This window comes from Pseudopipra pipra, chromosome 20 (genome assembly GCF_036250125.1).
Source record: "Pseudopipra pipra isolate bDixPip1 chromosome 20, bDixPip1.hap1, whole genome shotgun sequence".
NCBI lineage: Eukaryota > Metazoa > Chordata > Aves > Passeriformes > Pipridae > Pseudopipra > Pseudopipra pipra.
Genome location: NC_087568.1, coordinates 11,540,833 through 11,562,064, shown reverse-complemented (window position 1 = coordinate 11,562,064; position 21,232 = coordinate 11,540,833). Strand labels below are relative to the sequence as shown.

General features: G+C 60.1%; 4 protein-coding genes across 5 annotated transcripts; 2 read left to right on the top strand and 2 right to left on the bottom strand.

Moving 5' to 3' along the window:
- Positions 1–543: 543 nt before the first annotated feature.
- On the top strand, positions 544–11,806 carry ENTPD2 (ectonucleoside triphosphate diphosphohydrolase 2). The gene is made up of 9 exons (XM_064677324.1): positions 544–818; positions 6,531–6,648; positions 7,130–7,280; positions 7,927–8,086; positions 8,187–8,414; positions 8,735–9,001; positions 9,198–9,317; positions 9,594–9,728; positions 10,709–11,806. Exons 1-9 carry the CDS (start codon positions 708–710, stop codon positions 10,907–10,909), a joined length of 1,491 nt encoding a protein of 496 aa, XP_064533394.1. The 5' UTR covers positions 544–707; the 3' UTR covers positions 10,910–11,806.
- A 1,538-nt stretch (positions 11,807–13,344) lies between these two features.
- TMEM141 (transmembrane protein 141) lies at positions 13,345–15,165 on the bottom strand. 2 transcript variants are annotated; one of them, XM_064677344.1, is made up of 5 exons: positions 15,032–15,165; positions 14,817–14,883; positions 14,629–14,712; positions 14,306–14,437; positions 13,345–13,655 (listed from the first exon to the last, which is right to left on the bottom strand). In XM_064677344.1, the coding sequence occupies exons 1-5, from the start codon at positions 15,083–15,085 to the stop codon at positions 13,576–13,578; spliced, it is 417 nt and encodes a 138-aa protein (XP_064533414.1). In that variant the 5' UTR covers positions 15,086–15,165; the 3' UTR covers positions 13,345–13,575. The 2 variants fall into 2 exon arrangements, with proteins under 2 accessions (XP_064533414.1, XP_064533413.1); XM_064677343.1 differs by having other exon boundaries at positions 14,817–14,916; positions 15,032–15,141.
- A 67-nt stretch (positions 15,166–15,232) lies between these two features.
- Positions 15,233–17,477, top strand: PAXX (PAXX non-homologous end joining factor). Its single transcript, XM_064677342.1, has 6 exons — positions 15,233–15,386; positions 15,512–15,546; positions 15,639–15,829; positions 16,376–16,450; positions 16,905–16,998; positions 17,091–17,477. Exons 1-6 carry the CDS (start codon positions 15,339–15,341, stop codon positions 17,128–17,130), a joined length of 483 nt encoding a protein of 160 aa, XP_064533412.1. The 5' UTR covers positions 15,233–15,338; the 3' UTR covers positions 17,131–17,477.
- A 296-nt stretch (positions 17,478–17,773) lies between these two features.
- CLIC3 (chloride intracellular channel 3) lies at positions 17,774–21,076 on the bottom strand. The gene is made up of 6 exons (XM_064677333.1): positions 20,992–21,076; positions 20,030–20,139; positions 19,556–19,681; positions 19,314–19,420; positions 18,894–19,069; positions 17,774–18,540 (listed from the first exon to the last, which is right to left on the bottom strand). Exons 1-6 carry the CDS (start codon positions 21,025–21,027, stop codon positions 18,379–18,381), a joined length of 717 nt encoding a protein of 238 aa, XP_064533403.1. The 5' UTR covers positions 21,028–21,076; the 3' UTR covers positions 17,774–18,378.
- Positions 21,077–21,232: the final 156 nt, after the last annotated feature.

Below are 21,232 nucleotides of genomic sequence, written 5' to 3'. Positions count from 1 at the left end.
TTATCCCATTGTGTAAGCAAGCTCCAAATGTCCTTCTTGGAGCCAGGAGCCCAACCTCCTTTGGCTCACTGCTCCATGTGCAAATGCATCACATTATTCACTTGTGACCATATTAAAAACAGCCTCAATATGTGTCTGGACTCCTCAGGGCTGTCATGAACTTGTGATGATTAAAAGTGATAACACAGCCATAGTTGTTAAATCATGGTAGCTGTGAGACTCTTGGAGCTTTTCTGTGTCTTGGGGTGTTCTGACATTCCCACTGAACCCATGTATGGGCTAAGCCCCAGGGTGGGGGCAGGATGGGACTGAGCCTGGAGTCAAGGACTGTGCCCGGAGGGGTAGCTAGGGCTGATCCCAGGGATAGAGACTGTGCCCAGGGAGGAGGGACAGGATGGGGCTGAGCCCCCCGGTGACAGTGATGTCCGAGGGGCCGGGCTGGGGCTGATCCCGGGGACAAGGACCGTGCCCGGCAGAGGTAGATGGGGCTGGTCCCAGGGCGGGGGGCAGGAAGATCCGACAGGGGCAGCCGCGGGACCCGCAGCCCGGTGCCGCCCCCCGCAGTGCCCCGGAGCCCGGTGTCCCGCCCGGGTGGGCCGGGGCGGCGGTGACTCAGCCGGGAGAGGCGGGCGAAGAGGAGGCGGGGTAGGAGGAGCGGCAGGAGCCGCCGCAGCCTCCGCGGAGCCGCTCACCTGTCTGGCCCTGCCATGGCCCGCCGTCTGGCCGCCCTGCTCCTGATGCTGGCCCTCGGCTGCCTCCTGGGCATCCTCCTCCTGCTCCTCGGCTCCGGGGACACGCGAGGCCCTCCAGGTTTCAAGGTGAGCGGGGCGGCGGGGCGGCACCGTGCGCGGAGTGGTCGGGGCGGCGAGCACCGGCGGGGTCCCAGGCACCCGCGGGCTGGGGGAGCCGCCGTGTGCACGCCGGTGTGCGGGAATGCCCGTGCAGGAGAGGCTCCGGCATCAGGGGGTCCCCAGCGTCATGGGAGGCGCCGGGGCTGAGGGGCCCCCGACCTGCGAGAAGGGTCGCAGGGAGAAGCCCCCGCCGGGTGCGCAGGGACGGGCGCGAGACCCTCAGTGTGTCACCCCCGTGCGGGACCCCCGGCTGCGTGAACCCCGGCCGCCCATCCCTGGTGCCTCAGAGCTGCGCTTTAGGAAGGGAATTTGTTGGACACAAGGAAAGATAGCGGCCCTCCAGATCAGAACAGCCGTGTCAGCGTCTGCTGCTGCAGCTCTGCCTGGGTCAGGGCTCCACGGCGCACCCCAGCATCTCCCAGCTCCCTGGGCTCCGCTGCATCGCCTGAGCCAGCGCTGCTGGGTGACAAATGCACTTCCCTTTGAATGCAAGCTGCTTTTTTTCTTCTTTTTCATTATAAATTCAGATGCTGAAAGAAGTTCCCCGAACAATTTCTTGTTGGCCAAGTACCTCTTTTGTACTTTAAGTCTTTTGTTTTAAAACAGTTCCAGGCTCTTGTCCTGGAAAATGGTTCATCTAAACCCCCCTTTTTCTCATCCCAAGCAATTTGCATGGAAACTTTCTGAGCTAGCCTGTATGCCAGATGTGCTGCCTTCTCTCTGGGTTTGTCAGATGTAATGAAGATTAGGATCAGAAGATGAGCTGGCTTAGCAAAGATGATCCTCACTGCTGTTAGTATAACTAGCAATGATTAACTTCTTCCCTGTGACACCTTTCTTTGCCACCCTTTGCCACATGCTGGGGCATCTCGGGCATGCCTCAGCTGGTTTCAAAGTGGATTTTATATCTTGGGACATGGGGGAATTAGATTGGTACCGAGACTCCCATATGTAGCACTTGGGTCAGCCTGGAAAGCCTTTCTTCCTCCAGTTCCAAGATGGAACTTTGGTTTTAAGCCAAATGAATTCCCAGAAATTTAGGTGTTGTGCTTTTTTTTGTTTTTTCTCTCTCTGGGTGGTAGCACTTTCCAGTCTGCAGGCAGTGCTGCGATTTGGGGATGAGCATCCCTGAACACTCACATGGGTCCTGGCCCTGCTCCGCCCAAGGCTGCACTGCCCAACCCAGGGACTCAGAGTTCCTGGACTGCCAAGTGTCACAAGTCCAGCATTGTGCACTGGTGTCCAGCAGTGCCTGTTCCCATAGGGCTGGCACCAGGCAGGCACTAAGAAGTTGCTTCTGCACAAAGCTCAGGGCTGTTTTAGCAATGCGGAACTTTATGTTAGTCTAACTCAGCCCAAAAGATGCCCACACCATTTAGAAGTCAGTCCTGCTGTGGGAGACTCAGGGCACGTCCTCTCACCCACCTGGGCAAGACGTGGTCCTTGGTGGCTCAGTCCACATTAGCTGCTGGGTGATAGTGCTGTTCCCTGCTGAGCTATAGCTCCACATCTTCCCTTTCCAGCTCCTTTGCTTGGAAGATAGTCCTCATGCCATCCTGGATTAGTTATCTGGCTGCTGAGGGACTGATCCCAGCAGAGCAGCATCCCACTTCCCTTGTGGGTCCGCAGTGGGGATCATGGCCTGACAGCCCCGAGATGCTGCCTCCTCTCCCTAACCCTTTTCTTCCCTCTTTTGGCAAATGTATTCGGTGGCCATTTCGATGACCTGTGGGCTCTTCCCATGCCAGTCATGCTGGCAGTGCTGTGGCTGCTGCAGCAGGAAGGAAACCTGTAAATCTGGGTGCCCCATGGTGTCGCCACCCTTGAGGGAGGCAGGATGTTGGGGTGCAGGGCTGACCCCACATGCACCATGGGGCAGCCTGGAGAGCCTGTGGGGTGGGAGATGGAGTCCTGGGCATGTCCATAGGGCATGGTGCCAGGCTGCAGCACATGAGGCATTCTCAGTGTCCCCATCTGCCTCCTACCCTGGTGTGGGGACATTTCTGGGCAGAGCCATGCACTGACCAGGAGCCCTGAGCCCTGCCTGTGGCCTTTGGGGACATCACTGTTCTCTGCGTCCTCTCTGCAGGGGCTTTAGGACTGAGCAACGCTGGCTGGGGCTGAGCTGAGTGATGCTGCATTGAGGCAGAGCCCATGGGGCCATGGGTGACCCAGGAGGCAGCAGGGCCAGGGCTGGCATTGGGAAAATTTACCAGTGTGGGGCTGCTACGGGGACCCCTCTATGTCCCTCATCCCTGCAGCATCACCAGGGTCTGGTCAGGAGGTCCTGATAGAAAAATCTGTCATCCCTGTGCCATCAGGCAATGCTGGGGTTGGGGACTGTCCCACATGTATGAGACTCTGCGAAGCCCTGGGTGCTGGCAGACAAGCATGCCAAGGGCAGATGAGAAGGGTGATGGGAGCCAGGCACCAGTGCGGGAGTATGCCAGGGCATCCTCATGTCTCCCTAGCCGTCATTTGCAGTGTGCTCACTGGCAGGCACAGGGCAGCTCAGCAGGCAGAGCTGAGGGCAGTGCTTATGCTGCAAATCACTAAGGGAATGGAATTTTGTCCTCCCTCCTGGGGCTTCCCACCTGCAGGGCCCCTGCAGCCCACCTGCCCGTGCCCACAGCTCAGCCATGACTCGTGCTCGCATGGCAGCACACGCTGCTGCCAGACGGAGTGGCTCTGATGCCCAGGCACAGGTTCTGGGCCAGGAACTGGTACCATTGCAGCACCGCTGTGGGTGATCTCATCCATGATTCCCATGTGGATGCTGGAGACATGTGGTACCCTTGGGTCTGGAGGAGGGGACATTCCTTCACTGCTGGGATGCTCTTGGCTGTCCAGGTCTGCCTCGATGATCTCGGAGGTCTTTTCCAACCCAGTCGATTCTATGATTCTATGTTTCTATGTGTGCATGAAGGGACTAAGTCCAACCCTTGATCCAACACCGCCATGGTTACTAGACCATACCTGCGCACATGGCTTCCACCCCTGCTCGCCACCACCAGTGCTGCCAGCTAGGACGGCTCCTCTGCAGGGACAGGCTGGAGTGCCAAACCCTGCCCCCCCTGCTGGAGTGGCTATGGGGCAGCAACTGGCTGGGCACCAGGCACTCTCTGTGGCTGGTCACGTTGCTGCACGTTATCTCAGCTGAGCCGAGTGCTGCTGCCTCTGCCACCAAAGCCAGGGGTCCCACAGGATGTCTCTCGCCCACCATTCCACACTTGGCAGCAATGGGCTGGGGGTCTGAGAAGAGAGACCCCCCCCCAACCCCAATCCACAAGTGTTGACAGCAAAGGGCACTAGGATGTGCCTGTGTGGAGCAGCTGGTTCTGCAGCCTGCCCCAGCATTGCCACTGTCACTGCAACACATCACCTCTGCATGGAGCTTGTCCTGGGTACAGGCTCCATGCTGCCCCTCACTGCCACCCACCTGCAGCCAGGTGTGCCCTACTTCCCCAGGTGTGCCTCTACACACCCATACACGTGCACCCTCCTAAAGGCATGTACACACAGCCACAGGTGCCCCCACGTGCGCACACACACACACAAACATGCTGGCACACCTGTGTGCACATACACCTCGCCTGTGCACAGTCGCAGGCACCCCCATGCACCCATCTCCACACCTGAATTTGTACACATGTGTATGCCCATGCCCACACACGTGCACACCTGCAGCACGCACACTACATGCGTGCATACATTCCACACGTGTAACCCCACCCCAGGTGTGCACCCCCACGCATGCACCCCCGCACCAGCCCTCCGCGGGGTGAGAAGCAGGGCGTAGCTGAGCCAGCCCTTCTGAAGGCAGGAGGAAACCCCCTGGAACTAGGTTTCCCCCTGTCACAGGTGGTGGGTCTGCTCACCCTGGAGTCACCCTGTTCCTGCCATGGCATTGGCCTGGTGTCCCCAGCATCTCCCTTCCGAGCTGACCCCATTCCTGATGTGTGGCACCAGGTATCCCTGGCTCTGTGGGTCGTCCTCACTGCCTCACGCTCCAGTATTTCTCAGCCCCTACCACCATGTAGATATCCCTGTCTCCAGCCTTATCCCCCTCTGCAGGCTGGAGCCCCTCCATGGCATCCCAGAGCTGGAGACCGCTCCCAGGGTCCTGGCTGCACTCAGCATCAGTTTTGGGGGTGACTTGTCAATGGTTTCCCTTTGGGGACAGCCTTGTCACCTGCCACCTGTCACTCCAGGTGATACCTGGGGTGGTGTGCTGCCACGAGGAAATCGGGGACATGGTGGCTGCAGAGTACGTGGGCACATGTGCTGCAGAGGTGCATCCACAGGGGCTGGTGGGTGACTCCCCATGTGGTGGTGCAGAGGGTGCTATGGCGAGGAGGGACTAGGGTGCCAGGGGGTGCATGGCCCATGTTGCAGTGGGCAGAAGGGGTGCTGAGAGCCCCCTGAGCCTGCGCGGAACACTCACCCCAGCACCCAGCCTGAGGATTAGGTTGGGGTGTTGGGAGAAGTTGTCAGAGCCCCTTTCCTCCCATTTGCAGGGTTTGGCAGCACTGGAAGCTGATCCCTCGCACCAGTGCTGTGGCACACCAGCCCCAATCTGGCCACAGAGGGGGATTCTCTGCTGCTTTGTAGCTTTTGGCCCAGGGCAAGCAAGTCACTGGGGGAGGCTGGGGGCAGGTCACGGGTGTGAAATGGTCCCTTGGGGAAGCAGGGTGTGGCACTGGTGTGGGGCCATGGGTTCATGGGGGAATGAGATCTACCTATAAGTGGAACCCCTGCCTCTCCCCTGACACTACACTGCCTGAGCTGGCCAAGACCAGGGGATAGGGGCACCCATGGCAGGCAGGGCTGGGGTGGTTCCCAGGAGCCAGGCAGCGAGAGGAGCTGCCCACTCTAGCCCTGGGTCTGGGCAAGGCAGGAGCAGAGGAAGCCTTGTACGAGGTTCAACCCTTAGATGGCTTCACCCCAGAGATGCTCTGCTGGGACAGTGCTGGGTCCTGCCTTGCTGCCCCCCAGACTCACAGCCCCAAGGGGGCACAGTGGGGACCAGTGTGGGCAGCCCCAAGCCCAAGGCAGTGGGGGTCAGGCAGAAAGGTTTGCCTGGGGGGGCTGCAGGCAGCATATGGAGTGTCCCCTCCCTGGGAGCTGGGTAACCTTTTTTGGCAGGAGGAGCAGGGTTATTTATAGTCGGAGAATGGCCAAGCCATACAAGGGCAGGAAGGATGAGGTGCCTGGCTGCCCTTCTTTGGTGAGTACATCCCAAGGGGCCACTCCAGGTGTCCCTCCCTGCCACTGGCCCCAGGGACCTGCTGGCATGGCTCAGCATGGATGCAGGCAGCAAGGAGTGATGCTGGAGAGATGGGAGCCTGCAGCAGGGGAAGAGTCCCCCAGGCTGTACTTAAGGGGGTCCCGGTGCCCAAAAAGCCCGAGTCCCCATGCCGTTCCAAGCAGCATCCCAGGATGGCCAGTATACCGCTCCTAGTTGTATCCCAGGCAGTGCCTTGTGCAGGCAAGTGTGGACACAGCTGTGCCAGGCTTGGCTGAGCAGAGCTCGCCTTTGCCAGATGATGCTCTGGAGATGCTGGGCACTGCCAGGGTAGGAGCGGTTGTGCACTGAGCCCTAGTGCCTTCCCTTGGGAAGGGCTGGAGCAGCTGGGGGCCTCCCGCCTCCAGGCCTGACCCACAACCTTCCCCCCGCAGTACGGCATCGTGCTGGACGCTGGGTCCTCCCACACCGCCATGTTTGTGTACAAGTGGCCTGCGGACAAGGAGAACGACACTGGAGTGGTCAGCGAACATGGCATGTGCGATGTGGAGGGTAAGGGCTGGCCCTGGTCTGGGGCCAGGGCTGATGGCGTGGTCTGTCATGTCCCTGTGGCAGGGCACCATGGTGTGAGTGCCCCTGCCATGCCCAGCTGCCTTTCTCTGTACTCACCAGTGCAGTGAAGTGTTCTAAGGGGTTCAGCTCTATTCCCAAAACCTCTCCCAACTCCCCCCAAGGCTTGCAGCCATGCATTCTAGTGGTTTATCTTTTCCTGGCAGGCACTGAACCACCAGGAAACAATCCAGCTCCCTGTCTATCCCAGTGAGGAGCCAGGGTTGGTTTTCTACTCTCTATTAATCAACCTTCCCCAGGCTGTCAGCCAGCAGGGGATGCGGTGTGGCTGGACCCTGGACGGCTCCATTTGGGCTCCATGTTCACAGAAACCTGCCTTTTGGAAACCCTGGGAGGGGGGCAAAGCTGCCCACTGGGCACCATCCCCCCACCCACAGGGAGCATTGCTGTTTCCTCTCTGCAGGTCCTGGCATCTCCAGCTACAGCTCAAACCCTCCAGCTGCCGGGACAAGCCTGGAGCAGTGCCTGAACCAGGCCCTGAGAGACGTGCCCAAGGAGAAGCACATGGCCACCCCTCTCTACCTGGGTGCCACAGCTGGCATGCGCCTGCTCAAGTGAGTGCTTGCTCAGGGGGCCGTGCCACGTCACCCTGCCATGCCAATTTGCCACACACAGCAGTGGTGGAGGTGGTGAAAGACAGCTGAAATGTTGCCCCTTTGCGGGCAAAGCTCCTTACCACCCAAGTGCCCAGCTCCATGTCCCCTGCAGAGGTGGTCCTGCCTTTCAGAACAAGATATGCTCTTCAGGGCACAGCCAGCAAAGAACTGGTGGAAAGGGGCTGGTGTGGGGCTGGCACCAGGATAACCCACTCAGACTTTTTGTCTAGCTAGGAGGAAAATCCCCCTGTACCCATTGTCACCCTGACAGGGCACAGTGAAAATAATCAATAATCAACCCCCAGAAAGCACACAGAGGAGGGAATTGTGCTCCCCTCACCTCGCCCAGGAGGGATGGATCCCATTGTCCCAGGAAGAGGGAGCACACCTCCATCCCCACTACCTGCCTTGTCCAGCAGAGAAAAGGGGAATTAGCTGGGGTTTTCTGGGGGACATCCCTGTAGGTACCCAGGCAAGGACTCACATATCTCCCACCCCCCTATTGAGGCAGTGCTAGTCCCCAAGGGCTCTGGGGACTGGCGGGGATCCCACTTGCTGCACCCCAGTGCAGTTCCATCACTCTGTCTTCTCACCTGGCCCACAGCATTGCGGACCCACAGGCATCAGACGCCGTTCTCAGAGCTGTGGCAGCCACGCTGAAGACATACCCCTTTGATTTCCGGGGGGCAAAGATCCTGTCAGGGGAAGAGGAAGGGGTCTTTGGCTGGGTTACTGCAAACTACCTCCTGGAGAACTTCATCAAGGTGGGCAGGGGACAGTTGACACCCAGCAGGATGGCTGTGGTGGCTGGGCTGTCCCACAGGTCATCATATCCTTATGCTCACTCTTGTCTTCCTGGCTCAGCGTGGCTGGCTTGGAGAATGGATCCAGCCTCACAGGAAGACCTTGGGAGCCATGGACTTTGGGGGTGCTTCCACACAGATCACCTTTGAAACCCAGGACACTATTGAAAACCCCAGAAACGAGGTGATGCTGAAGCTGTATGGCCAAGTGTACAAAGTGTACACCCACAGCTTCCTCTGCTACGGGAGGGACCAGTTCCTCAAGAGGCTGTTCTCCAAGCTCCTCCAGGTACAGCGTGTGCTTGATGTGGATGCTGGCTGTCACAACCCCACAGTTTCCCCCCTCACCCTGGTGTTTACACAGGGGTGTCCCCCAGCCCTGAGCCAGCTGGGTTTCCCAGCCAACTCTTGGGTTTTTCTCCAAACCCTCTCCTGTGTTCCCAGGGCTTCCACCCACCATTTCCATAAGGTGATGCACCCCTTGTGCAAGATACCCCAAGCCATCTTGAGACAGTTGTGGCAACTGCTCCATGTCTCACTGCTCAAGCTCCAAGGGGAAGCTGGGGCTATGGTACAGCTTGTGCATCCTGAGTGTCCCTCTTCTGGCAGGCTGAGAGCTACCAAGCAACTGTTCCCAATCCTTGCTGGCCCATGGGCTACAACAGAAGCCTGTCACTGAGCAGCATCTATGACAGCCCCTGCACAGAGAAGGAGAGGCCAAACCTTGTCCTCAACACCACCGTCACCTTGTTTGGCACCGGGAACGGGAACCTCTGTGCTCTGCATGTCAGCAAACTCTTCGACTTCACCACCTGCTCCTTCTCCCACTGCTCCTTTGATGGCATTTTCCAGCCGAAGGTTTCAGGAAACTTTATTGTAAGTCCCGGCCTGCAGCAGGGTGGCGACCCAGCTGCCGGGTGGGTAGGTTGTCCCCAGCACCCCCAGCATCACATGGCAGCAAAGCCAGGACCCCAGCTCTGCAAGAGGGGGGGTTGTGCTCACCACACCGGTCAGTCTCTGTTCATGGTCAGAGAAAGAACCTGTCCAACAGCTGCTCCCTTTCCTCCATCAGGCCTTCTCTGCATTCTTCTACACGGTGGACTTCATCCAGACCGTGATGGAGAGACCCGTGCACCTGCCCAGTGACCTGAAGGATGCTGCGGAGACCATCTGTGCCACCAGCTGGAGTGAGGTGGGTTCCCTAGGCACAGCAGGGAAGAGGGGGCTGCTTTGTGGGGGGCATAACCCAGGCTCTGAGAGCAGCCCTTGGAGGGGGCTGGGTGTCCTGGCCCCCATGGAGTAGGAGTAAGGCAGGTGACAGCTCCCACATGGGACCAGGAGGGGCTCAGGTGGGTATGGGCAGCCTTGGCCTGACAGATGCAACCACCCAGAGCTTCAGGCCACAGACACAAGCCTGGCCGCTGCTGACTTAACCCCTCTTCTCCTTCCCTCCATGCATCCCACCCAGCTACTCCAGAAAGCCCCCAAGCTGGAGAAGAGGCTGCCAGATTACTGTGCTGTCAGCACGTTCGTGTATTTGCTCACCACCAGAGGCTACAACTTCAACAACCACTCCTTTCCCAACATCGTCTTCCAGAAGAAAGTGAGTAGCACCAAAGCACATCTCCATTCCATGGGATCTTTCTGGAGTTAGGCAGGAGATGATTCTACACCATGAAAGAGCCAAGCAGAGTGAAGGAAGATCTTGGGGAACAGGGGCAGGACAGAACTCTCAGTTTTTGACTGGATCTCCTGGGGAATGGGAAAAAATGAGCTGAGCTTGCTGTAGGGTGGGGTGAGGTCCTTCAGCCCTTCCTTGGCCCTCAAGACACCAGCCATCCCAAACTATGCTTTGCTTAGGCTTTTTGGGAAGTTACCTCAGGGCAGGATCCCACTTTTGGCTGCACACACCATGGGATGGGCAATGAGATCAGGACTGAACTGAGCAGACAAGGTTCTGCTCCCATGGGATGAGCCCACTTTAGCACAGGATGGTCACTGCTCTGTCCCTGGGCTGACTGGATCCATGGGCAAGCAAGAGCTCAGGGTGTTCTGAGTCCCTCACACCCTTCTCCTCCCTTGGGCTGACACTGAGGTGGTCCCTGAAAAGGCTAGAGCACAACTCTAATGAGGACTGGCTGAGGGAGCTGGGGGGGACTCAGCCTGGAGAAAAGGAGGCTCAGGGGGGACCTTTTCATTCTTTACAACTACCTGAAAAGAGGGGGAGGTCAGGTATGGGTTGAGATCTCCCAGGTAACAAGTGACACGACAAGGGGAAACAGCCTCAAGTTGCACTAGGAGACATTCTGGTTGGATCATAGGGACAATTCCTTCACAGAAAGGGCGTTAAGGCATTGGAACAGGCTTCCCAGGGAAGCAAGAGTCACCATCCCTGGAGGGATTTAAAAGACATGTGGATGTGGTACTTGGGGACATGGTTTAGTGGTGGCCTTGGCAGTGCTGGGTTAGTGGTTGGACTCCATGATCTCAGAATCATGGAATCATTAAAGTTAGAAAAGACATCTAAGGTCTCCTGAGGCCCACAGAGCTGGGCTGGCTGACCATGCCATGCTCTTTCCACAGGCAGGAGAAACCTCCATTGGCTGGGCCCTGGGCTACATGCTGAACCTCACCAACATGATCCCAGCAGAGAAGCCCTCCTCCCACAAAAGCATGTTGTACAACTACTGGGTCCTCCTCATCCTGCTCTTTGTGGTCACCACCCTGACGTCCCTGGTTACTGCCATCTGCCTGCTCCGGCACAGCAAGTCCAGTGCGATCTGATGGTGGGGACTGGGTGGGCCGTGTCTGCAGGACCCAGCACCATCCTACCTGCCGGAGTCTCCATGGCCTGAACACTTGGGACGCAGCGAGTGCTCAGTGTCCTCTTCCAAGGCCTGACACTGTCCCAGAAGGAAAGCTGTCCCCTTTTGCCCTCCCTTTGCCCTCAAGCTGCAGGAAAGGAGGGACAGAAGAGGAAGGGTTTCCCAGCACTTCTGGACGTGGCAGCAGGTTTGGGAATGGGACATTCAGAGCTGGGACATCTTTCTGCCACCAGAACTGAGTTGGACTGGGCCAGTGAGCCAAGGCAACAGTAGGATTTATTTTCATTTGTATGGGGGTGGGTGGGGAATATTATTTATACCAGTCTTTACAGCTGACCTTGCTAGCCTGTCCCTGGAGCAACAGCCCTGCCTCTTGGGGAGCTCTGGGCAGCACCCAGAGCCCACACTTGTCTTTCTGGCCAGCACACAAACCCCACTGACCTTCCTGAAAGCCAAATCTTGGCCTAGACTTCCACTGCTCTCAGCTTTGGGTAAGGGCTTAACAACAACAAGATGTGGGGAGCCAGCAGCTTCCAGGTCCCACTTCAGCAACCACACATGGTGCCTTCCCTATCCCTGTGGTTCCTATGCTAGACTTGCCTTTGCCACTCCTCCATCCCCCGGTGCTGGCAGCTCCGTGGTGCATGGCCGTGGCCAGCACAGAGGCGATGGGCTTGCTGTGGGGGCCGGGCTTTGCTCTGCACTGGGATTTGAGCCTGCCAACACCCTATGCCGGGCAGCTGGGGGGATGCATCTTCATTTCCAGTTAAGAACAGGGACATGCAAAGATGCAGAAGCTTTGATTTTGTCTGTTTGGGGTTTTTTTTATAACCTGAAATAAACCTTTGTAACCACTGCTATGGCTTGGTGGCTCCTGATCAGCAACAGGCAGATCAGCCTAGCAGAGCCAGGGTCAGGCTCTGCCCGAAGGCCTTATCCCTTCCAGCCCATCCAGTGCTGGGACACCATCATGACTTTGTTTATTTGTTTGTTTGTACCAGCCTGGAGACCCCCCCAAGATGGACTGAGGTGGGCTGGAAACCTCACTCCAGTCCAAGGGCCACCTGGAGATGGAGGAGTTCCAGCCAGCCACAGTCATTGAGTTCAAGTTTCCCCGTAACTGGAGGTGCAGTCACCCCAAAGCCAGGAGCAGGCAGCGCTCAAGCTGCCCCTCACTGCCACAGCTCCCATGCACGGACAACTTGCTGGCAGGCCTCCACTCCCAGGCCCCAGTGCTGGTGCCCAAGCAGGGCACCCACATTTCCTGGTACAGTCACTGGCAGCTCAGAGACACCGTGACACATCTGGCACCTGACAGCTGTGTGGGTCCAGTCCCAGCTCTCCAATCCATCAGGAAGCCTCCCCCCGCCCTGCACGTTCCCCAAACACTCCAGAGAGGAGTGGCTGTAGGGAGCTGTGGTTTCTTGCTGCCCTCCTTGCTCCTGCCGGCAGCACGAGCTCTGGTGAGCAGGTCTGCTCACTTCCCAACACCCTTCCTTGCTCTGGCTGAGCTCCTGGAATGCTGTGCTTGGCTTAACCCACCCGTTCCCAGCAGCACTTTATTTTCAGCTGTTCCGCTGGCTGCTCCCCATCTCTCTGCACAAGGCAAACCTGATTCCAGTTCAGATGATGTTCTGAACCCTTAAACCCAAGTTTCTTCCCCAGACCCCTCATCTCCCCATCACAGGGACTCCCTCCCATGGTGGAGTGAGGCTCAGGGTCTGTCTCCACATCTCACACAGAAGGAAGAGGCGCTTCTGGTCCCTGAAGCTGAAACACTGCTCTAAGAACCCATGTACCTTCCAGAATCCAGGCTGCATTTCCTCTTCTAAGAAATTCAGATGCAGCTGAATCAGAGTTGGACATCCACCAAGAGCAGTGGCCCGTTTACCTAGTTAGGACTTGGAGTCTGACATTAGGAAAAACCCCACATGCCCCTCTCTGTGTATGGGATTTGAGACAGTACCATATCCTTGTCAACTGGTTATGGATCTGGATGGGCAATCTGGGACTGGCCAGATGACGTGCCCTGGTCGGTGACAGGTGGGCACCACAGAGAGGGGCCCTGGGCACATGGTCACCCCTGTTGCAGGGGCAGAGGATACCCCAGAGGCCACCCAGCTATGGGGCTCAGCCCAGCCCTGTTCAGGTGGGTGGGAAAAGCCTTGCTGCTGCAGGGGTAGGGACATGAGGACTGGCTGGGTTCAGGGTACAGAAAGCACACAACAACAGCTCTGCCCTCATAGCTTAGCCCAGACCTGCCCGTGCCTAGAGTCAGCTCGCAGCAATCCACGTGCCAATAGAGTGTGAGTGCCACCTGTTCCCTCGGGGTGACATTCACCACCTGCTCTGCCTGTCCCACTGCCGGCCTTCACCTCATCCACAATGAGCACCTTCACTTCTTGACTTTTATTGTACCCTCAGTGCAATGTTCAGAGGCCATGAGGTGGGCAGCAGTGATCCCTGTGGTGCCTCCACCACACTCTCGCTGCAGGATCAAGTCCTCTGAGCTTCCCAGCAGTGCCATCAAGCCTACCAGGCACACAGGCAGCATGGGCAGCGGCAGGTTGGGCAGGCAGCAGGGGCTGAAGTGGGACACAGGTACAGACTGCTGTGCTTTGCCGGCTACTCCACCACATCCCCATACCTGTTCCTCCTCACCGGCAGCGCGGCGCTGTCCCTGTCCTCTGCGCTGAGCAGATTTTCTGCAACAGAAAGTACAAGCTCCCTGGACCTCCAACTACCCTGGTGTGTTTGCCAAGGGTGGGCAGAGAGAGAACCACAGAGCCCTAGTGAAGTGTTTAAAGCCTCTTCAGGTGGGCCCAACTTTGGGACCTCAAGGTGCTTTGGGAGCTCAAGGTACAAGTGACAGAGAGCAGCAAGCAGCCATGGGAACTGTCCAGCTTAGTGCCCCTCCAGCTCTATCCACTCTACGGAGCAGTAATAAACCTCTCTACACCTCATTTGCTCTCTCCATCCCTTACCCTCTCCATCCTCTTCCAGCAAACGAGCCCTTCATGCTGGCTCTTGTGAATCCCCAAAGCAGGCAGGGCACCAGTTAGCAGTTAGCAGCGAGTGCACCCAGCCCACATCTCCAGGTCTGCTCAGGTACCGCTGTGCCCAGAACACAGCGGGACATGGGAACTATGAGATCAGGTAGGGAGCTCCAGCCACCACATGTCCTTCTGCTCCCATTCCTCGGATGCGGTGTGCCAGTGTGGGACTTACATTGAGATTTTGGCAATTACACAGTCACCAATTTAATTATGAGACAGGAATAGCAAACTAATTATTGCAGCAGGGAAGAACCAGGCATGACAAGCCTGGGGAGAACAACAGGGAGTTGTGAACGTACCTGTGGGCTGAGACACCCCACCAGTCACGCCGAGCTGCTGTGGGGACTTGCCTGTCTCCAGATAAATCCAGAAGTCGGAGCATTTCTGTGTCTCTGCTCTGGTTACCACATAGCTCGCGAGGGACCCTGCGGCTGGGGAGGCCGAGGTGCTTCTGACAGCGCCAGCAGCACCTTGGTGGGGACAGCACCTGATGCAGCTGCCCAAGAACCCTCCGGAACCCCCGGGGCCGGGGCGTCGAGAGGTGACCGGAGCTAGGGACGAGCCCCCCACAGCAAGGGCAAACACCTCTCTGTCCGCAGCACCACCCGGACCAGGCACTCACCCATGGCCAGCAGCAGGCTCCACTGCGGGCTGTACGGCAGCTTCTGCCGCGCCAGCTTTTGCACGGCGAAGGTGGCTCCGCTGCCTGCCGAGACCGGGGCCGGGGTTACCGAACACAGCCCGGCCGTCCCCGCTGCCCCCGGGGAGCGGCCGGGGACAACCGAGGAGGGGGGCTGGACGGGGTTGTACCTGCCAGGAAGGTGCCGATGCCCTTCACGAAGGCGTGGGACTGGCAAGCCGCGTACTGCTGCAGCGCCTGCGGGGACGCGTCAGCGCCGGGGCTGGAGCCCTGCCCGGCCCTCTCAGCCCCGGCCCCACCGGCACAGCCGGGCTCTGCCCGGCCCCCGCAGCCCCGGCCCCACCGGCACAGCCGGGCCCCCCAGCCCGTCCCCCGCAGGGCGCACCGGGTGCCTGGCAGCCACATCATCCTCCACCCGCCGCAGCCCCAAGTTCACCATGGCGGGGCTGTCGGTTCCTGTCGCGGCCTCGGGCGGGACCCGCCGCTCGCGCCCGCCCTTTCCGGCGCGGCGATGGCGGAACCGGCCGGGCCCTTCCACGTGCTGCGAGCCGGGCCGGGCCGGTTCCTCTGCTACTGCCGGCCCGGCGGCGCTGTCTAGTGAGAGCGGGCGGGGGCCGGGAACGGGAGCGGGGCCGGGCGGGGGTCGAGCAACCCCGGCCTGAGTCGCTGCCTCCCGCAGTGTAACCGACGCGATGGAGGTCTGGGCCGGGGATCTCGGCGGCTGTCCGGCGTTTGGCTGCGTATGTACCGGGGCCGGGGTCGGCGGTGGGGCTCGGACCTGAGGCCCGGGGTGCCAGTGGGGCGGGGATGGACTCGGGCCCGGGTTAGGCCGTGTCGGACATGCTCTCCTCCTCCCTCTCTGCAGCGGTGCCCGCCGGAGGAGCACGGCGCGATGCTCAGGTGGGTGCCGCCGCCCCGACACCCTCTACCCTCGGCTTCCCTCATCCCGGGCTCGCCCTGTTCCCCGCTCCCCTCGCCCCCTATCCCTGCAGGGCCGCCCTGGGGCGCGGGGCCGCTGAGCTGAGCCTGGGCCCGGGTTTGGCCACGCTGCGGATGCTGGAGGAGCCGCGGTGCCCGGCCGTCGCCCTCGCCCAGCTGCCCGCCGCCGAGGCGCGCAGCCAGCTGCAGGCGCTGGTGTTCGGCATGGCCGGCTGCATCGAGACCTTGGAGAGGCGCCTGGAAGGTCCGTGGTGGGTTTGGAAGGTGTGAGGACAGGGGGAGGGCCGGCAGCTCCTGCCACCTTCGTGGGATCGTCACCCCCACCCAAAGTGCCCCACGTGCCCCAGCTCAGCCTTGGGCCTCTCAGTGGGAGAGGGCTTTGCCTCCCGAGTATCACATCAGGTGCTTTCTCCTCACCAGTCCCAGTGGGCCAGCAGCAGAGCTGCTGCCATCGCTTCCCCGTTCAGTTGGCCAGTTCCTAAAGCTGGCCAGGGTCTTCACCAGAGCCCCCAGACAGAGGATCCCTGCTGGGGCCCAGAGGACACAGCGGTGTGTCTCTGGGTGGAAACACAGCCCTGTCCTCATGGCCAGCACCACACCAGCATCCTGAATGTAGGAGTCACCTTACAGACATCTCTATTTGAGGGGTCTGGGAAGATTTTGTGGCAGCAGCAGTTTGGGTGGGAGCACTGAGAGGAGAACAGGCCTCAGTTTAGCTGGGGAGGCTTGGGATGCTGCATGCTGTATTGGGCTGTGTTGTCACAAGCTGTGGCTCTGGCTCCTGTCTCAGCAGCCGTGGAGACACTGGCATCTTCCTGCAGCCCTCAGAAGAATACTGCCCAGAGCCAGCAGCTCTTCCTGCCAGGTAGGCACTACCAGGGGCACCTGCCCTGGTCCTGCTGTCCTGCCTTCTCCTTCCCAGAGGCTGCTGGTCCTGTGTTCATGTGCTCTTCAGCACACACCGAGTGCCCTCAGCTGTGGCTGCTGTCAGGCACCCACTGTCCTGGTGCCCTTCCCGACAGAGCAGGGGCAGGGCTCACTGTGGTGGCTCTCAGGGTATCTGGGGTGCTCAGGTCAGAGGCTGGTCATCACCAGCCTCAGAAGAAGGGCAGGCTTTGCTGTGCTTCCAGACTGGGGGCCGGGGCAGGTCCATGGCTCCTTTGGGAGAGGAGGCCAGGCTTGGCCCTTCCTCTCCATGGCTGCTGGCCCTGCCAGGCTGGGCTGCTGGAAGCTCACCCTGGCCTTGGAGGGACTGGCAGGGCTGACAGAACACCTGGCTGACCTGCAATCTGCATCCTGCCTATCCTTGACTGAGGCAGACCCCAGCCCCAGGAAGAACAGGGCTGCTGGCTCAGCTTTGCCAGCCAAAAGGAAGGTCCCGGGAGAGTCTCTCATTAACCCTGGTTTCAAAAGGTCAGTGCTGGGACTTGGCTGCATAGGGACCCCATGGGCTCTGCTTGGGGCATGGGGCTTGGGGCTCTGATGCTCCCTCCATCTCCTCCCAGCAAGAAAGCATCATCTGGAGTGAATTTCGAGGACTCCTGAGTGGTGCTGTCCTGTGCCCTGATGACAGCCCTGTGGAGCCCTATCAGCATGCGCGTGGGTGGAGGAGAGAGTGCCCTGTGTCTGGGGCCAGCTGAGCCCCTCGCACCCAGGGAGGCAACAGAGCCATCAGCACATGGCAGCTGACCCTCCGCTGGGGTGGTGGCAGGGCCTTTGAGGAGACACCAGTAGTTGCTTTCTTCCCAGCAGCTCTTCCCTGCTGGCAGGGGCCACCTCTTGACTTCATTTTCCTTGAATTGGTGGGGTTTGGAAGGAACTTTTGTATCGCTGCAGAACGGAAGGATTGCCTGTGCTTATCTTCTTTCCAGTAAAGGTGTTTTTAGCCAGCCCGTCTCTATGGATGTGTCGGTGTATTCTGCCTCTCCCTTTCCCAGGAAGCCTTGGGCCAGTTTCAGCTGAACCCGGAGGTCTGGGACTCAGAGAAGTTTCCTTCCCTGCCAGCTTTTTGCAAGTGGGTTGGCAGATGGGTGGTTAGAGCCTGCCCAACCCCTCCAGAGAGCTGGGAGGATGCACTCTGCCTTGCTTGGCACTGGGAGAGAGAGTGGAGGTCAGTGCAAAGCCCTGTAAGGGAGAGCTGCTGGTGTGTCACTCCAGACTCACGCTGGTCTTGCTTGCAAAGCCTTTATTGATTTCCAGGAGCTCTGAAGCTTGGCTTGGGCTTGCCCCACTTCACAACCCCCAAATCTGCTCCTGAGAGCAGACTAACCGCAGATTCCGGGAGGTTGGTACCCTCTGCTCCCCTCACCCAGGGTGCTGGGAACTGTGTTCTCAGGGCTCTCCATGGCTATGCTGGGTCCCCTCACCCAGTGCAGGTGTGAGGGCATCCTGCAGTGCCTGCTGCCCAGGCACAGCTGGGCCTTGGACCCTCATGAGAGGGTGGCATGACGTGCCCACACAAGAGGCTGCAGGGCTGCCCTGTGCTCTGGGCAGCTTGTCCTCCCCAGCTCTGCCCCTGCCCACAGCAGGGCCCAGCTTTGGCACTGATGGTGCCCATGGCTTTGCCCCCTTGCCCCCAGGCCCGATGCTCGGGGGCCACAGAGCATGTCCTGGCTGAGAGGGAGGGTGGCACAAAAGGGGCTCAGTGCACCACAGATTACTGCTAGCATCTGGGTGCCAGGGGCGCAGCTCATGCTCTGCTCTCCCAAGTGCGTGCTGGCAGGAATGGGGTGGGCACTGACCTCCTGCCTGACCCCAACCCTGGCCTTGCACCCACTGGGGTGCATACCCAGCTCACTGTGGTGCACGGACCACGGAGCGATAGGCTTGTACAATCTCCTGGCTGTTGGGACAGGTGTATTTGAACTCCTTGGTTTCACTGGCACTGTTGAGGTACTGCCACACGCCCCGCAGGTCCTTGGGGATCCCGAAGTGGCGGTAGTGCTGGCATACGACCTGCGGGCAGGAACAGGGGGAACTGTGCCTGGTACTGTGTGTCAAGGAGGGCCCAGCTGCCAGGAAAGGAACCAGCTGGGAAGGAAGGCAGAGGGCCAGTGGACATCCCCAGCACTGCACAGTTGAAGGCTGGCACTTAGGAGGGGATGTAGAGGGGAATGGGATCTCTGGGAAGGCACTTTGCTGGGCAGGGCTCCTGGGGAGAAGGATGCCAGAGGACACAGGGCTGACAGCATTTGTGAAAGGAGCTGGGGGTTGCTACAGGCACCAAGAGGAAAGTGAGACCATGGGGCCAGTGGAATGGAGATGCCAGGGAAAGGAGAAGGGCAGGGTGCCGGCATGCCCCTGCTTACCTGAACAATGTTGAGCTTGGGCAGCAGGTTGCAGTCGGCCAACGTGAGGTGGTCTCCGTCAAGGAAGCGTCGCTGGGAGGCCCGGAGGTTGGGGTCCCGGGCCAGCTCATGCTCCAGAGGGGCACGCAAGTACTCATCCAGCTTCAGCAGGGCCCGCAGCAGGCTCCGCTGCAGCACTGTGGGGAGGGCAGCTGGGTCACAGCAGGGGCTCCTGCTCTGCTGTGGCCCCCTGCCAGTGCAGCCCTGTGCCCAGGCAGCACCCACCTTACCCAGGCTGGCACCTGCTCCTTGCCCTCCCACAGAGACCTGACACTGACCCACATAGATGCGGAGGACTGAGGGCGCTCGATGTGACCAGGTTGGGGGGGGGGGGGTGACACTTGAAAAGATGCGCAGGGTGCTTCCCTACTCGATCCTCACCCTCATCCTGGGCAGGCACCGGGTTCTTGATGAAGGCGGAGAACTTGTGGAAGATGTCGTTCCCGGCCAGGCTTGACTCCCGGTACTGCGGGACCAGACTGGGGCACCTGTGGGGATGTGGGCACAGTTGAGGCAGGTGGCAGGGGCCAAACAGGCTCACATGCTGTCAGCCCCCTCTTCTCTCAGCCTGTCCTGCCCCTCTTTGGCCCCTTAGTCCTCTCAGGGCAGCACTGGCCACTGACGTGGGGGGGCCCAGCTGGTCCTCCAGGAACTCCTCGATGGTCACGGTGTCAGTCTTGGGCTCGCCGTTGTAGAGCAGAACAGGCAGCTGGGCACCTGGTGCGAAGTCCTTCAGCACATCCAGTGCCCTGCGGGAGATGGAGACGCTGCTGATGTCTGGCATGTCCAGGGCTCTGCTTGGCCCCATGCGCATGTGTGTGTGCGTGTGTGCATGTTCATATGTGCATGTGTGTCCCAAGCAAAGGGATGAAGTGGTGCCCCTAGGCTGCTCCTGCCTCTGTGTGTGCCTAGGGAAATGCCCACTACTCTCCCCAGGCAGTGGTGGGCACTTGGAGGGGTACAACAAGCTCCATGCATGCCATAGTGCCCACCCTTCACACGCCCCTTCCCACACTGTTGGGGACATTCCACCCACCTACCCTGCCCATGGCCCTGGCCCGAGGACTGGCACCCTCTGGGAGAGGACCACAACTCACCTCTTCACGTCCACGGTGGTGAGGGTGAAGGGCACCCCTTTGAGCAGCAGCACCATGAAGAGCCGCTGGCAGAAGGGGCAGTGCCCAGCACTCTCCCCGTCTTCGCTTGCCTGTGGGCACAGATGGAGAGCTCAGCTGCCCCTTCACCCCAGCATGGCCACAGTGGGGGCAGCCCTGGATGAGGGTGGCAAGGCACGTGCCCTGGCCCAGCCTGGCTGACACAGGCTGGCAAGCTGTGCTGCAGTCCATGGCACCTGCTATGCCAGGCAGGGCACCATGCCCCCAGCCCCTGAGTGCTCCCAGGGCCTCAATGCCGTGCCCCAGAGCAGCCACGTGGCACAGCAAGTGCTGGCCCTGGCACCCCCCCAGGGAACAGGACCCCCAGGCTGTGCCAGCCTCAGAGTGCCAAGGGGGGCCAGGGCTTGGGGGCAGCAGCAGCAGTGGCAGCAGGGGCAGCTGTGGCAGGGACAGCCTAGTAGCAGGGACTGTTCACCAAAGGAAGTTGACAGCAATGCTGGTGGCCCTGCCACCCCCAGGCACAATCCCAGGCAAGCCCTGTCCTGCCTGGCACAGCTGGACAGACTGCCCCGGCCGGGCGGCTGCTGGGCTCTGGTTTGTGGAGAGCATCCCAGTCTGGCCTCCCCAGGCTGAGCCCTCACAGCCCCCCTGCCTGCAGGGTAGGCAGCAGCAGGCAGTGCTGTGGAGAAGAACCATGCCTGCTGCCTGCCCCCCCCCCCTTGCCTGCCTGCTGCCCACTGCCCGTCCTACTCCTACCTGACCGCTACCTGGCACACCGCCTGTTGCCAGCCCCACTCCCTACCTGCTGCCTGACCCCCTGCCCATTACCTCCCCAGTTCCCCACATCTGGGCACTGTGGTGGGCAGGGCAGCCGGGTCACCCCACTGTAGCACTGCCAGTGGTGGCAGCCAGCAGTGCCCACTGGCCTGAGGATCCCCCCTCACCTTGATGAAGAGCTGGATTTGGGGTTTCTCAGCCATGCTGGGTGCCAGCTGTCAGCACAGTGCTGGCTGCACCCTGAGTGCCCCAGCTGGAGCCGCAGCCCCTCCCAGCCCACATTCCTCCGAAGGGTGCACCCGCTCCCACCCACACCTGGCCCCACGGCACAGGCGGGACGCACTGGCATGGGGCCCCTGCACTGCAGCTGCTGTCAGCCCTGAGCCGGTGAGGGAGGCTGGTGGCATT